This window comes from Diadema setosum, chromosome 8, assembly GCF_964275005.1.
Source record: "Diadema setosum chromosome 8, eeDiaSeto1, whole genome shotgun sequence".
NCBI classification, from domain to species: Eukaryota; Metazoa; Echinodermata; class Echinoidea; order Diadematoida; family Diadematidae; genus Diadema; species Diadema setosum.
Window position 1 is genome coordinate 25792751 of NC_092692.1, and position 16273 is coordinate 25809023.

General features: G+C 42.1%; 1 protein-coding gene across 1 annotated transcript in view; it reads right to left on the reverse strand.

Moving 5' to 3' along the window:
* LOC140231386 (serine/threonine-protein kinase SMG1-like) overlaps nt 1–16273 on the reverse strand; it is a 77881-nt gene that overhangs the window by 36266 nt on the left and 25342 nt on the right. Inside the window, exons 27-41 of the mRNA XM_072311513.1 lie at nt 16053–16207; nt 15331–15598; nt 13573–13709; nt 12821–13075; nt 11612–11768; nt 10847–10979; nt 9975–10120; nt 8597–9077; nt 7820–7973; nt 6445–6610; nt 5370–5558; nt 4275–4572; nt 3579–3746; nt 2742–3090; nt 619–730 (exon numbers count right to left, since the gene is read on the reverse strand). Coding sequence (XP_072167614.1) covers nt 619–730; nt 2742–3090; nt 3579–3746; nt 4275–4572; nt 5370–5558; nt 6445–6610; nt 7820–7973; nt 8597–9077; nt 9975–10120; nt 10847–10979; nt 11612–11768; nt 12821–13075; nt 13573–13709; nt 15331–15598; nt 16053–16207 — 3168 coding nt within the window. The remainder of the gene's footprint in view (nt 1–618; nt 731–2741; nt 3091–3578; nt 3747–4274; nt 4573–5369; nt 5559–6444; nt 6611–7819; nt 7974–8596; nt 9078–9974; nt 10121–10846; nt 10980–11611; nt 11769–12820; nt 13076–13572; nt 13710–15330; nt 15599–16052; nt 16208–16273) is intronic.

The window sequence follows — 16273 nt, forward strand, 5'->3', positions numbered from 1 at the left end:
CCCCCCCCCCTCAAAAAAAAAAAAAAAAAAAAAAATCCCCATCAGTGTTACAACATTAACCCATTGAGGACGGTTTGATTTTGCTACAACATGCATTTCCCATAGACACCTGCCTGAGTATACTCGGGACTCGTCCTCAACGGGTTAAATGAGAAACAGAATTCCTAAATTCAGTACTCTCCATGGCAGTGAGTGAAACAATGTGACATCACAGGCCACATTTGAATGCTCAAAAGTGAACCGTACCATACTGTGCCAAATCTGGAGTGTTCGAGCGCTCTATGGAGAAAGCGTACCTCATGACTTATTTTTAGAGAGGGTCACACATTTTGTAGCAACGGGGTCATTCACCTGGTGTGCTGAAGCTACTTACAGATGTCCCAAAGAAAGAAATGAACTCTTTGCATTGTGACATATGTATGCTCTCATGCCAACTTCTGGTGCGGTTTTGGTACACTTTTGGCACACACTGGGAAGTGGTACACTTTTGGCTCACTATAGTATAGTATGGAACACTTTAGGAGCATTTGAGCGCTCCTCTAGCGCTGGTATGATACGGTACGGGATGCTTTAGGAGAACACCCGAACACACCCACACATACTAGTAGTGTCTCTTACTGGTCTCATGATGGCTTGGTGTTTTTTCATCATGAGTGCTCTCTTCTGTCTGGCTTCCAGACTCTCATTCCTCACCACACGTTTAGCCTCCTCCTCCAGCTTCTCAAGACGCCTTGGAGGAACACAAAAACAAAAACAAACAAACAAAGAAGAGAAAAGGAAAGAAAAGACAGTCATGTAATACTCATCTTGCTGAACTGTAACCTAGAGAGGGCCAGTCACATGACTGGTTCATAATGGTCTGCTACATAAGGCATGGGTACGGGAATTAAAATACATGACTTCGCTTGAGCACAGTTTTGATAATGTGATAATCCAAGCAAACCTTCCACAAATTTTCAGTTGACAGGATATCCTGACAAATGAACCCCCCCCCCCTTCACTCATGCTGTCATTATTTCACCCTTTTCCTTTTCTTCACCTTTGTGGTCTTCCTGATCTCCTCTGATGTTGCCTACCCATTCATCATCTTCATCTTTCACAGGTTACCCTCAATGATCCTTGGGATTATCACTGGCCCTACCTCTCCCTTCTGTATGCTTACCTCTTTGCTTTAATCCCCCTCCTTTATACCTGTTTGGATCCCTGCCTTTGACACCTAACCTACCCCTTTTGTTTTCTTTGTTCTGTGTCCCTAGCTCCTCCCTGACAGTGCTTCTTGTGTGTAGTCCATGTGTCTGTTTACCCAGTATGTTTGCCATTTTGTCTCTGATGAAGATTCTGCTAGGATCAAGAGCTCAGGCCCCTTCTGACTCCAAATATAAAACATTTAACGACAGCTGATGTTGAAAATCAAACTGACTATTGGAATATACTGAAGATGGCAGGGATAAAATTGTGGTACAATCAATAGAGGCAGGGCACAATATCTGCAGCCTCTGAAAATCAGTCCGTATCTTTACATCCACCCATACTACAATCAGGATTTTCGCAACTGATGGAAAGAATAACAAAAAATTTCATTGAAAACAGTTTGTACAGTATTCATCGCATAATCGTGACAGGTTGGGAGTAGCAAACACGGCCCCTTTAAGCGGGGTGCCCGATTTCGCGATGAGCACTCACCATACACTTACGGCATACGATATGTACATGTAGTGCGCACACACACACACACACACACACACACACACACACATGCATACTGACGTACTGTACATGTACATGAATACACAACCACGCTACCCCTCGGCGCGACCCTCTAGCTCTCCCTGCATTCTCGCAATGATGTACTGTAGAGTAATCGCAACCGGGTTCTTCTTCTGTCAACTCTCTGAGTAGGAATTGCAAGTGAGCACATGGCTTTGCTTATGTAGGGAGAAGAATGTTCGCGAAAGCATGTGCTTCGCAATGGCATGGATACTTATACACGGCGCTTTCGTGGCTATGCATGTACGTGTACTGGATGGACGGAGGTCAAAACACACCAGTCCGAAGCTTGCTTTGTAAGTTCGATGTCAACGACAACTGACAGGGAATCTTTGAAATATTGTTGTGGTATTTTGGTAGATTTTTTGTGTAAAATATCAACAAAATCAAAGATCGCTTGAAGAAAAATTGTCCCGTTTATCCAGTGAAAATAACATGCATTGGAAATGTTTCTGGGAAGCGTATGTCAATTAAGCGAGGTTCCCGATTATCAGATGCCCATGCGATGAATACTGTATAAATTTCAATGCAATAACTCATCTGTTTGAAACAATCACAGAAAACTGATAAGCAACACAAAAGTGATGTAAGATTTACGCAGAGGACCATCAGACTCTGACTACAGAAACATAGGTCACTCCCATACTGCACACCAACTTGGCGTAGTAACATGTTGAGCTTGGTACTGACATCAAATCTACAAAGCATGCAGGGTCGTACAGTGAATGCATGGATGATCAAGTGGAGAGTAAGAGTCAAGAAAAGACATGTGGGTATAATGATATGTAATAACACAAGAACATACACAATCAACAAAGATGAAAACACTTCTACATGAAAAAAAAAAAAAATTGGCATGCAGACTCATGACTGCAAGCGATCGCTAGGTCCTGTTGTAATTCAGAATTCCAGCAGCATGCACATGTAAGCACATCTTTGTCATTGGCATGCTGAAGTAAAGCTGTTGCACTTACCTCGTGACATCAGACTGTATCTGAGTGAGCGTCCCAATCCAGACCTCCTCCCAGAGCAGTGTGATGCGCCTCAGCTCGAGCACCAGGACCTCCACCTGCCTGACCAGGCTGCCATCATGCTGGGACAGAGTGGAGATGAGAGCTCTGAGGCAGTCCTCCAGCAGGTGCATGGAGTGGTCATGTTGCTTCCTCTCCTCCTCCTCACCATTATCCTCCTCCTCCTCTTCCTCCTCTTGGTCCACCTGCTGGCTCCCAGCATCCTGCAGGGAGCCAGGCAGCATGCTGTCTTGGAGGGGGTCCCTCTGGGGGTGGGGGCTTGTCAAGAACTTGGAGATGGAGCTTGTCTGACCTGGTGACCATAGCAACCAACAAATAGAAGAGAGTTTTTGAGCACATCCACATAATGAGGATTCATCATGGCTAGAAGAAAGTGTCACTTCTGCAAAACTAACTGGTAAGGAAGAGTTCCTCCACAGCATACCTATCCATTCATCTGCACTCCCTCTTATAAGACAGCCATAAGATATTAACGCTAAAGGATACTTTGACTCGTTATTCTCCAAAATCATGAAGATCATATCACATTCAAAGAATGCGAAACATCAGAAAGTTTTACAAACTCATGTCTGTCATGGCTGAAACAACACCTTTAGCCTCAATTCTAACTAAAAATGAACTCTTCAATCTTGAGTTACTTTTTATATCCTCCTTGAATTGATGCTATTCATGAATACTTGCCTCTTATTTGCTAGAAATATAACATGCATCAAGCTTTACTAAGTGGGTGGATAAAGACTTCAGTATAATATGAGTCTTTTCCAGCAGGTGAATGCTTACTGTTCTTGCTCTCCATCTCTGCAACACCCGTGTCAGGGCAGCCCACCACAGCCTGGTAGACAATGAGGTGTGGGGAGTCCTTAGCGATACGGCAGAGGAGATCAGAGATGCTCTGACGTACATAGGACTCCGGGTGGTTGAGACGGGAAAACAGCTGCGGAATGATGCCTGCCGAACATGGAAGATAGGAGATAGAATACATGCTTGGGTGAACTTTGCAAATTTAACAACACAAAAAAAAATAAACTCTGATACCGGCATGAATGAGATGTGCTATGTACATGCACTGGTATGCAGTAACCAAAGAACAAGATGCATGCTACATGGTAATACTGTCCTCTAAATTCTTGAATTAAGCACTTGTGAAATTGTTGGGAAGTCCTGATTTGCAATAAAGTAGACTCACTACATATATGGCACATTCAACACATATGTCTACATTTAGTGGGGAATTTGAATGTGCTACAGTGATCATGCCACAATGCTAGGGTGATTCTTCCCTCGCACAATTAAATGTGTACCTCAGTCTTCATATTATAGTGATATTTTCTACACATTTTTCAATTCCCATACATCACTTATTTCAATAAAGTGATGGTGTACTACTTCAAGCCTATTACCCACTCTTATGATATATTCACATTTCAAACTGCAGTGTGAGTTCAATCCCTAGTAGGCCCTAGTATTAAGACTCACTCTTCCATGGACCAGTCGGTGTGGTGGCATAGCCTTCCTCCAAGACGTCCCTCAGCTCTGAGGCATACTTGACAAGAAGCCTGAGGAGCCTCAGGGTAGCTGTGATGTTGTTGTCTTCTTGCCTGCCAAACTCAACGTTTTCATTCTCCCCTCCTCCACCACCACCTCCCACTCCCCCTGGCCCAACCTGACCGCCCCCTGCACTGCTGTTGTTGAGGTTCAACTCAGACTTGGCATTGTTACTGCTGGTGTTCAGTTGAGAGATGGGGTGTAGATCCTGGGCATTTTCCAGAGCACTCTGTTCAAAATGACACAACAGTAAGAGCTCTTTGTGAAATTCTTAATCTGTTATTAAAATTACACAATGGTATAAACTCTGTGAAAAATTCTTAATCTGTTCAAAATGAAACAACAGTCTGAACTTTTTGTGAAAATCAAAATGACACCTTTGCAAATATTCTAATACATGAATATGAGCAATACCCCTTGTTAAACACCTATCTGTGTGCATCAACTATACATTCGAATAGTTTTAGGTCAACCAAAATATAGCCTTGAAGAAATCCTCTTTTACTACTCTGTAGTCACTGTGATTCACAAATATGTTCATTGGTAAGATTTCTGTAAGCTACAGTCAAAGTGCTTACATACATTCACATACGTGACGGTGGTACTTCTGAATTTCTATATAATGCAATCAGATTTTGCTTTTGTACACCTGTCATTACAAGCTAGAATTTCAGAGCCTCCTGCACATGTGCATAAGGAGTTGAGAATCCACCTAATTTCTATTTGTGCAACCATTATTCATCTTTCCCTTTTCTGTTTCCCCATAAAGGTCAAACATGTCATGAGAGAGGCACATCACCTTCCAGCAGGGTATGCTTCTTCATGGACTACATAGCAATTCTTAAATCTGCATTCTTCAATTCCAATGTAAAGATTTGCATATGGTTTCAAATCAATAACTCCTGCTGTTCTCAGCAGTTAGATCAATGGTGTACAATGGTATTTGATCATTGTCATCCCAAAGGCAGTCATCATCAGTGGGCAGGACAACAATCATCACAATGAGTGCCATCAATTTTATCTCACCCCTCCGTTGAGTTTGAGGAAGGTGAAGTAGCTCCAGACAGAGAGGCGATAGTGACTGAAGATGCGGCGACACACCCCCGTCCAGACCTCCAGCAGCTGGTCCATGACGGAGGTGTCCATGGCAGCCAGAGCTGGGCAGACTGAGAGGAGCTGTATCCTGGTAGTCTCTGACATGTCGTGGTAGGCGGACTGCATGGGCACAGAGGGGCAACGATGTCATGGAGTGGAATTTGGGTTTCTCAATTCATATCTTACTGCAAGCCTTTATCAGTAAAATCAATTCAATACTATTGAAAGATAATAAGCTGGATTGGGAGGAAACAACTTTTGAGAAAACCAGTTCCATGAAATTTGCTCCTGCAACAATAGCTCCCATGAAATATCTGCACACTAAGCCAAACATAAATTCCAACCATTAACATAACCCTAACCCCAATACTAATCCTCACATAAAACTAAACCTACGATTTTGTAGACCCAAATCACATCCCTAACCCTAAGTCCTTGGGGAAAATAAGACAGGAGCAGTTGTTGCAAGAGCAAAATGTTGTGTCACCGAGAAAACCACTGCTTGCTAGAGAGTGATACCATCCTAAATCACAAATTAAGACTGAAACATGACAAGTTCAGCATAAAATACACAAAATATAACATCTTGAACACTTCTAACATTCATGAACTTCGCTGTAACATGCCAACCAATTTTCTAAGCGTCCCATTAATTTCTTGAAACTTTAGCTTAAATGAAGCAGATACAGTCTTGCACGACGAATTGCAAGTCTCACACACTAGCTTTGTGTTACAATAGGTATCATACCAAAGATGATTTGTAGTCCTTCTTGTCTTTCAAGAATTTGACACTGGTAAGAAAGATATATGTACACATTATCTATATTGATTTGTTGTTTGTTGGGGGGAGGGGAGAGGAGGTAGTCTGTACATTTTCAAACCAACTAGCTTCATTTTAAACATTTTTCACACAACAGTGTGTAATGATAAAATCATATGTGGCTCGATCCATACACTCTATATCTGAGTGTGATTTCTGGAAACAGCACACGAGGAAGTTGGTTACCTGAGCCTGTTCCACGATATCTTCCTCCTGCATGCTGCTGTTGGTGCAGTGGGCCTGGCTGAGAACCTTCAGGATGTTGTCTGTCTCCGAGTTTGTGATTTCAGCTGGTAGCACAGAGAGAACTGCGGCCTTCTCACCCTCAGTCAATGCAACACCTTTATCTTCGCTGCATGGTATCAAATACATCATCTCTTCTCATCAGGTTCTTTTTCTTACTTGTTAATCCACTTGCAAAATACTTCCTAATTCCTGACACCATCTGTCATTAACCTTGCTTGATAATAATAATAATATGAACACTTGTAATGCGCCGGTATCCATCATGAAAAGATGCTCATGGCGCAAGAAAGAGAGGCAGAGAGAAAAAACCAGTGAAAAGGAGGTATGAGAAAAGGAATAAAGGAAATGTTTACGAAAAAGCTTGTCTAAATAACCAAGTTTTAAGTGAGCTCTTAAACTCACTTAGAGAGGACAGATTGCGAATGTTGTGTGGAAGTCTATTCCATAGGAATGGGCCAGCATACAGAAATGATCGATCACCCCAAGAATTGTGAGTTTGTGGTACGGCAAGTAGAGATGAGTTTGAAGACCTAAGGCGCCTAGAAGGATTGTAAGGGGTAATCAAACTACAGTTGTAGTGAGGAGCAGTTCCATTTAATGAATGAAAAACAAATAGCAGTAACTTGAACATGATTCGATAATGAATGGGGAGCCAGTGTAGAGAGATAAGTAAGGGCGTTACATGTTTTCTTGTAGGTGACAATGAAACTAAACGGGCAGCATTATTTTGAAGCTTTTGAAGGCGGTCTAGTTGTAATTTTGACGTGTTATACAGTAGAGCATTACAGAAATCCAAACGAGAAGTAATAAGTGCATGCACTATCTTTTCTGTACTAGACAGATAACAATTCACTCCATGTTGAGACACAGAAGACTGAATATCTAATCCTATCATATTGCTCTTCATCCCTAGAAATTAATTCAAAATGTTGTTTCTTCCAACTTGCATTATCACTGTATGCATGCCAATGATTAATAACGGTTTACAGATTGGAAAAGCACAAACATCACCTTCTTTTTGCAAAAGGAGATAGTTTCAATAACTACAGTGTCAAAGGACTTGGCTGAATGATACAAAATTACTTTTAAAGTAGCTTTGATGGGTCACAAATATTTGTACATGGCACAATATTGAAGAAAATATTGCAGGCTGAGAAAAACAGGAAACTTGATAACAGCTCAAAATTCACAGGCAAATGACCTGCACTGCTGAAAGGCATATGTACTACTGATTTACAGCTAACCTGAGAAGGTGAAAACATACTACATCAGCAATTCCTATGGAAACTGCATCGCATTATCTCTGAGAATTTACCTGGCCATGTCGACAGCCTTGCGCCCCCAGCGGTAGCACCAAGAGGCCAGAGTTGACCACGCCTTGGGCAAGCTAGGGGACTGCATGATGCCCAGGTGAAGCAGGCGGCCACACACAGCATCTGTTTCACTGACTGCAGGACTCTGACCAATCACTGATGGTGGGCAAGAAGTGGTTTGAAATAATTATAATAATAATAATGATAACAATAATGGTAACAATAATAATATTATCATCATCATCATCATCATCATTATTATCATAATCATTATGCCAAAGGAGGTTGACCTTTGCTTCAGTTCTAGTGGATGAAACTAAATTTACATACCACCCTGAAATGGGCACATTACTTCTGAAACACAATAAACCATATTTTCATGTCTGGCTCCATTACTTCATTCTGATTTCTGCACTTGTCAGTTTAGACGTTGTAACAGCTCAATTCACTGCAAGTTTGATTTCATATTTTATCATCGACAAGAAGGAATGAAAGAATGTACTCAGTACTACACCCTTAGGTAATTTGAAATAGTGTTGCAACAATGCTAATGACGGCCACAACTTTGGGCCTTCTCTTATAAAAATGAGACACTCTCCCATAGGTCCTCAGAAATCCTTGCACATGGTGAACTTAAAAATATATGTACTTGAAGATCTGATTTGATCAAATACTCCCACACCCAATGCTGTACTGAAAGTATCTTATATATGCCAAGGGAGAAAGAATGTATTCTTTTACATTGTTCAGCACGACATGTGAGAAGAGTCTGAACCTACAGTCACAAGGATCCACCTCTCCAGCGCTGTAGGCAGCAAGTCCCAGCCCTTGGAGGGCCCCTTGGTGCTCCATGTCCAGCAGCATTCCCAGGCTACGGCTGAGGGCAGGTACATCGCTCAGGTCGCTCAAGTGCGACTGCTTCAGGAATTGCAGCGCACTGCGATAGTCAGCGGTCATCCACTTTACGAGGCTCAGCAGCGATCGGGCGCAGAGGTCGGTCATCTCAGTAGCATCTGAAGGGGGAGTCGTGTAGGCCGCGCTGGCAGCCACGGAGGCATAGTGGACCACCGTATCGGCTGCCTTGCTCCACGACTCCAGCTGGTTGCCCATGGAGTGGAGAAGCTTGGCACATTCCCGTTCAGTGCGCAGAATGTCCAGGGAGGTACAGGTCTGGGGATCCAGGGAGGACAGGGCTGTCAGCAGTGGCTGGCAGGGCTTCTTGGTAGTGATCTCTAGGTTCATCAGTCGCTTCTCAAGACTCTACAATTGGAGACACACTTAAAATTAGCCTCCTTGCTTGAAGACCATTAAACCATACATGACACTTATGTCTATTGGGATTTACGGACAGACACCTGCATTACCATGAACTCTCTATGCAGCATTTATGTGTTTGATTTCTCCTAAAATTATGCAAGATTAGTTTTCTTTGATTAAAGAGTAGTATAATATGTTGATATCAGCAATCAACACATAAGACTGATGAAAAGCTAAATAAATGATGCTTTTGTCAAAGCACAAGCAGTCCAATGAAATATGCAAAATGAATGCAAACTTATGACAGCTTAGCATTCATAAATGGACCATCTTTTTTAATTTGTCTTCCTGCTCTTTGGCACAGTTTCACCCAAAGCAAGAGCATACTTTAATATTCATCATCATAGTAGAAAATTATAAGGTCACATTTCCTCAAGACAACTACAGGGATTAAAGGCATTATTTACCATTTGCAGATGGAACAAAAACCAAGCTTTAGTTCTTCAAAATAGTTCTAAAATGTGAGTCAGGGAAAGAAACAACCAATGTAAAAATTTGAATCAGTAAAGTCAATGTTACGTATTGTTAGCTATGCAAAATGTGAACAATAGGTATAATAAAAATGTCCCTAGACTAAACCAGCTACAGTTATGGTTTATTGAGATAAATAGTGATATCTCCTTATAGTTTAGTTTTACTGCAAAATCTTTATATGGTAGGATGTTTTGTGATACAACTGACCTACCAATAAGCATCAAATGTGATATCTCAAACATTTTTTAAATCACTGATCCACCCAATTGTAAACAGTACCTTTAATATGAAATCTAAAAACACAGCTAAAATTCTGTCCCAGCAAGCTTCAGCCTGCCTCTTACAAGAACGTGGAGGAAGACTCACCTCTGGCTGGTCTCTCCCACATGTCAGTAGGTCCAGCTGCCCCAACAAGATCTGCTGTGCTGCCAGGAAGTTGGTTTGTTTGCGAGCTAGGCGAGCAGTGGCAAGATGAACCTGGGACAGATGGCTGGTCAGTCTGGACACAATCTCTACACGTCCAACAATGGTTAACAAAATAATAAACAAATAAATAATACAACAAACATAACCACAAAAAGAGTTTGGCTTTATACATCTATCACTTTTTTTACACACACTTGTAAGAGAATGAACTGGCGAGCTGACCAATGCATCATTTCTGAACAGCATTAAAGGCCCCTGTTCCAAGGAAAGTGTAGAACCAGAAGTGGCTAATGATGTGTGCTATGAAGCTGTCCTCTTTGTGAAAAAAAAAAATAAAGGATACTCAGTCCCACAAGGATGAAATGAAATGTTACTTATGCAGACTACGGGACAACTTACTACTTGATTACTAAATATTTTGCCACTGAGTGACTCTTTTGATTTAACCTTTCTTTCACACATATCATACGACGCCTCTCTTCTTATGATCAGGAAGGTCACTATCACGTCTACAATATTCCTCCTAGCAGACACTCAAACTATATTCTTATACTCCACTGGGAAATATCCGAGGCATTACACACACTAAAGACAGATATAATCACTAATCATTGTAACACCATGTGGCTAAGTCAATGTCCAGTTCAATGCACCCTTCTGTAGTAACATTCTATCAAAACATGAGACAGCAATTGAGATGTGAGGATTTTGCAATGGAGATATGTTTTCATATGAAGTAGAGCCCTATCTAAGACTATCACAAGACACAGCACACAAATCTCATTGCAAACATCAATGCAAGCATTGCTCACCTGAGTCAGCAGACTTCATATCCCTGTGGAGGTGTAGCTGGTAGGAGGTCACTCGACATGCCTCCATCATCATGGTCAGGTCATACTGGGATGGGTTCAGCTGAAGGTCATCACTCATTGGCAGGGGGTACACCTAGTGAGAACAGATTTCACGTCAAAGTGTGCTACAAGTGTCCACAAGACTTTGGTGGCACATTCATACAATACTTTCAACAGTCTTCCTGACTTTATTTCAAGCAAGGTTTTGCTGTGCTGCCCATGCTTGACGGAAAGCAGCACAATCAAAGAGCTTTAAAAGTACATCATGGAAATTAAACACAAAGTTCACAAGTTACCCTCTCAAAACTGTAGATATTCAAAGGCAAAGTCATTAGTCATGAATCCGTATGAAATCATGTTTTTCCACAAAAAAAAACCCAAGTAAACAAAAACCCCTTTTTTGAAAATCTGAATCCCACTGGTTCCACATTACATCAGCCCTTTCAGTTTTATTGCCAGCCAATCAGAAGTCTGTATCATGTTGACATATTTCAACTTCTATGATATGAAAAGTGGGAACACATTTTTTTAAATGACACTGACCATATACAGTGTACAAGCTCACCAATTTCCACAATGATTACACCAATACTAGTTGTTGACAACTACACAAGAAGATACTGTGTAACTGCAATAAAATGCATTAGACAAAAGGGAATGAGCTGAATATAACATGCACTGAATCAGAAGAGTGCCTTAAATTGGCTTTAATTTGCCTCCGCCCACCTCCAAAGAATTCTGAACGGTCCTTGTTATGACATCTGCAGCTTGAAGGAGAGTCGTTTGGCTGGGGGTGGGCACCACTGGCCAGTCCAGCCAGGCCAGTTGAAGGCTACTTTCAGCCAGTCGATGAACAGTGGACAATGCTTCCACAACAGTCGTCCTATCAACACAGAACAGTGAAAGGCCAGTCTTTCATAAAACATTAGTACACTGCACATGTGTATCTGCTTTAATATTTTCATTTCACATGGCAAACAAAACCTCTACAGGACAAATATCTAATCAAGAATAACTGTAATATACTTCCTCTTTCATTTGAAGGAAAAACAAACTGAAGTATGAAGAAATTGAATTTACAAACAATGATTTTGTTAGGCTATTCTTGCGGTCGGCTACACGTCACTTCCAGTTGACTGGAGTGAAAACAAACAGCTTGCAAGCGCTAAGCCTGCATAATGCGCATACTGCATGCTGTGCATGTGCGACGCGTATAATTTATGTGCAACTCTACGCAGACAGTACATGGGGACTGTTTTTCATTATTCATTTTGTCATTGTGCCATCATTCATGAGATACATGCATCATGTCTTGCCAGCAATATTCTAAAAATCTGGATCCTGTCGATCAATCGGTCCCGGCATTTTGCCAAGGTGAAGGCAGCCGGACTGGACCTGTGCCCGTATGAAATCGCGGCAGGACTCTGGATCAACGACCCGACAAAATGGCCAGATGTGCAGTAGAACCTCTTTGAGTAGGCCCTAACACGATATCTACGCTTACTTAGTACCTCAAAGAAACTTCAGGTAGGTCTATAGGCCTAACGTTAGTACTGTAGTAGGCTTAGGGTAGGGCCTAATTTAGGGTAGGCCTAGGGCCTAATCCTGCCGCCCGCACAGCTACTGTACAGTAGTACAGCTTGCGCTAGCGCTATGCTCGCGGGGCGCCCCGGCAGAAAACACGTACAGCGTTTACACTCCAGGCTTGTGTATGGTTTGTTTTCACTCCACCGCTATCCATGACCCCGTGACACGCAAAATACCCGGATGTCCGACCATGAGAATTGGAGACTAGTCCCAAAAATACTCAGGCAGGTGTCAACGTAAAATACATGTACATGTGATAGCAAAATTAGCTCATCCTCAATAGGTTAAGGATGAGGGTTTGTATATCACAGCATTCTAGACATAGATAGAGGGATGTATCTTATTTACAATTCTGGGTGGGTGCACACAACTCCCTTGTTGTTGGTAGCAGAAAAGGTGTCTGCACAGCCCGACAGGTGGAAGTGTGTTAGCGCCCTCGCTTGTTCCAGCTGGTTAGCCTTGAGGAGGAGATGGGGTGAGCGGGCCTCAGTCGTGGCCACTGTGGGGTCTACTGGACTGAAGTCATCCAGGGACATGCCTGGGATGAGGGAAAGTTGGCTGGCAGCTCCTGGGAAATCTCTCTTGTTGAAGTGACTCAGTGCCCTACAGTCAGAAATAGGTTGGAACATAACGATGACAGCTCTTGACATAAAAACTGTTTTTAAATGTGTCTATAAACACCTTCCACGCTTTAAAAATTAATTTGGGGGAAATAAGAATGCAAACTTCAGTCACACTTCTCCAAAACACATTTCCCAAAATGCATTTGGCCAAAAGGGTGCAACTATATTTGAATAATTCATAAAGTTTTGCTAAAATCTGAGTGCATACCTGTTATCACAGCAGTTTGATCTCTGAAACATGATTGCATAGGTGGTGCACAGCTTTACCCTATATTCACTGTGGCTGAGGCGCACAAAAAAAACAAAAACATGTATGTATCTGGCATGAAAGCATATTGAAGGACATGGAGTTTGTGACACAGCTATTGTACTACATAGTATCTTCAGCAGTGAGGAGATTCATTTTAGTTTAAAAATGGAGTAGCTCTAGGGACACAATTGAGGCCTTAATATCATCCAGGTATGAAGAGTACTTACTGGAGAGCATTGGAGTCTGCTGGCACTCTGACATGACCCTGAATAGAAGACGGCACTTTGCCTCTCAGCTGTTGGATGGACTCCTGCCACCTGAGGGCGCTCTCATAATCAGTCAGTCTCTCGTAGGAATCCATCACCTGGACGGATATAGGAGAAAGTTGGCATTTTAGTGTGGACCTTTGCAAGGAAATATCTGACATCTCTCACTGTGGCTGCAACATGTATGCACAAAAAGCATACAGATTCAAAGAAGCACATATTTAAAAAAAAAATAGAAATAAAAAAAAGCAAAGAAAAAAATGCAGTCGCACACCAAATCAAGAAGAGAACATCATGTTTCGTTTGATCATCCATTACAACTTCAAAAGACTCAGGACATAGACAAAGCCCTTTATACTATTGATTGTAACGTCCATTAACCTGTTCCTTCTGCAATTCTCCAAGAATCTTCAAGGCCCCTGAACAAGATTCATTGTGCCTGTCCACAAAGAATGGACTGGGTTGTAATACACCTGTGCGAAAGCGGTCAAGCGGTACATGTATCCTCTTTTCACAGTCAACTACATGTACCATCAAACAATGGGAAATGTTGATTGGACGTGAGATCATGAATGGAGCGTGTGCTGATGGGCTTGCAAACTCTTTTGTTATACGCTATAAAGGCACCCAAATGGGGTCAGAGAAAGTCAAAACCTAGTGAGCTCAGCCTCAATAGCTACAGGTTGTACCTACGTCTTTATACCAGTTTTATAGCAAATCAAGCACACTTCTGCGTTGAAAAGGTAACTAAGACAAATACGCATGCAGTTTTTATACAGAAAAAGAAGAGATATTGATAGAAGGAACTTGTATCTTTCAATGTCATTTTCTGGCCAGTAGAACATAAATGAACATGAATCCAGGCCATGAATGCAAACACTCCTGTTTACATACATTTTTGGAACCTGGTTCCCATCAACCCGTTAACTCTTTATGTGCCATGGTGGAAACCCCCTGTGTGCCACGTTATTCTGAGACACGAAGGTAGTCATGCTTCGAGAAAGAATTCTGTTTTTCCAATTTGTATAACTTCTACAAATTGCTGTTAAGATGAGCATGATAGTAGACAAAGTTAAAGAGGAATGCCAATTAGCTTTGTTTCGGTATAAATTGTATGACGACTCTTATTTTCAATATTATTTTTCTTTTGAATGACCAGTTGCTACATTAATGTAAAGGCATAACTTTTGTACATAACACCATGACAGAAACTTAGAATATACGAGCAAATCTAGTTGGGAACGTCGACTGATAGTCGACCACCACATAGAATGCAAGCCGTATAATGAGAGGAACAAAAGCACAATAAACGCTTTCATTGTGCCGCGGGATTAGCAGTAATTAGCGGTTTATCGATCGGTCTTGGCGGCTTTGTTTGTTGAGCAGAATATGCGAAGTTGGCACGCCGTCGACTGAGTCGGACGTGCGAACGTGGCACATAAAGAGTTAAGGACGGGATGATTTTGCTACAACATGCATTTCCCACAGACCCTTGCCTGCGTGTAGTCGGGACTCATCCTAAACAGGTTAAGGAATGGGTTAGGAGACATACATCCCTCATTTTTCTGAATACTATGACTTTCACTATCACTTTCCACTGATCAGCACTATCGTCTATACTGTCTGTAATTGTCCCTATTCATGTATGAACGTTGCAATTATACAAGGTTTCACCAGCTTTCGAGAGACTTTCATCAAGCCAGAAGACACACACTTTACCTCTTGCAAGAGGTACTCAGTGACCACCCCACTCTGTGATGGAGGTGGTGGTTCCATGCCCCTGGTGAGGAGCTTTGGGTTGATGCCATCCCTGCTCCCTGGAGGACTGTCTGGTGGGGAGGGGCCTCTCACGGATGGCTTGTGCTGATTGGTGTGCTTGTTGTTGGCTGGGACAGGGGCCTTGGTGAGGTGGGCATAGTTTGGGATCTCATCGAGACCAAGGTAATCCTTGAGTGTGGACAGGGTCTCGGTGATGCAGGACTCAAACCTATGACATTGCATAGTATACAACACAATACCAAATCATCCATTTAAAGTTAAGCGGGGGGGGGGGGGGGGGATTTGAAATGGTATTGCTGAATTCAAAGCACAATACAAAACAAGTTACACAGAAACAATTCAATATGAAGGTCAAATCTTCCTATGTTGGACATGTAAAGTAATTAATACATTTTTTATTCACAACAGGAAAATCTTGTTCACTGCACAACAAAGATTGCAAAAACATAAAACCAACATCTTTATCATCATCATCACCACCAGTATCTCATTAAAATCCTTATCACCACCACTTTCATCATCAACCCTTGTAATGCCTGAACAACTGCACCAGAAATATATACTATCAGAAACATAAGCATTAAGAGAAGCCCACTGTCTTGCCTAGGTCTCATGAAAAGTTGCCATTTAAAAGTTAAAAAGTAGAGTGAAAAGAAACTCACTTTCTGTCAGCCTTGAGTGCCACTGGGGCTGGCCAGCTGAAGGACCTTCCAAAGACCTTCTCACACCAGGTCTGCAGTCCTACGATGGCCTGTGGACACTGCAGCTTGACAAGAGGGGCCACAACCCGCTGGACACCTTCTTCAAAGGCATGGCCCTGCAGCAATGCACAACAAAAGTTCAGTGTCTGACTACTGCAGTCAACTTAAACTGTATCACCTAA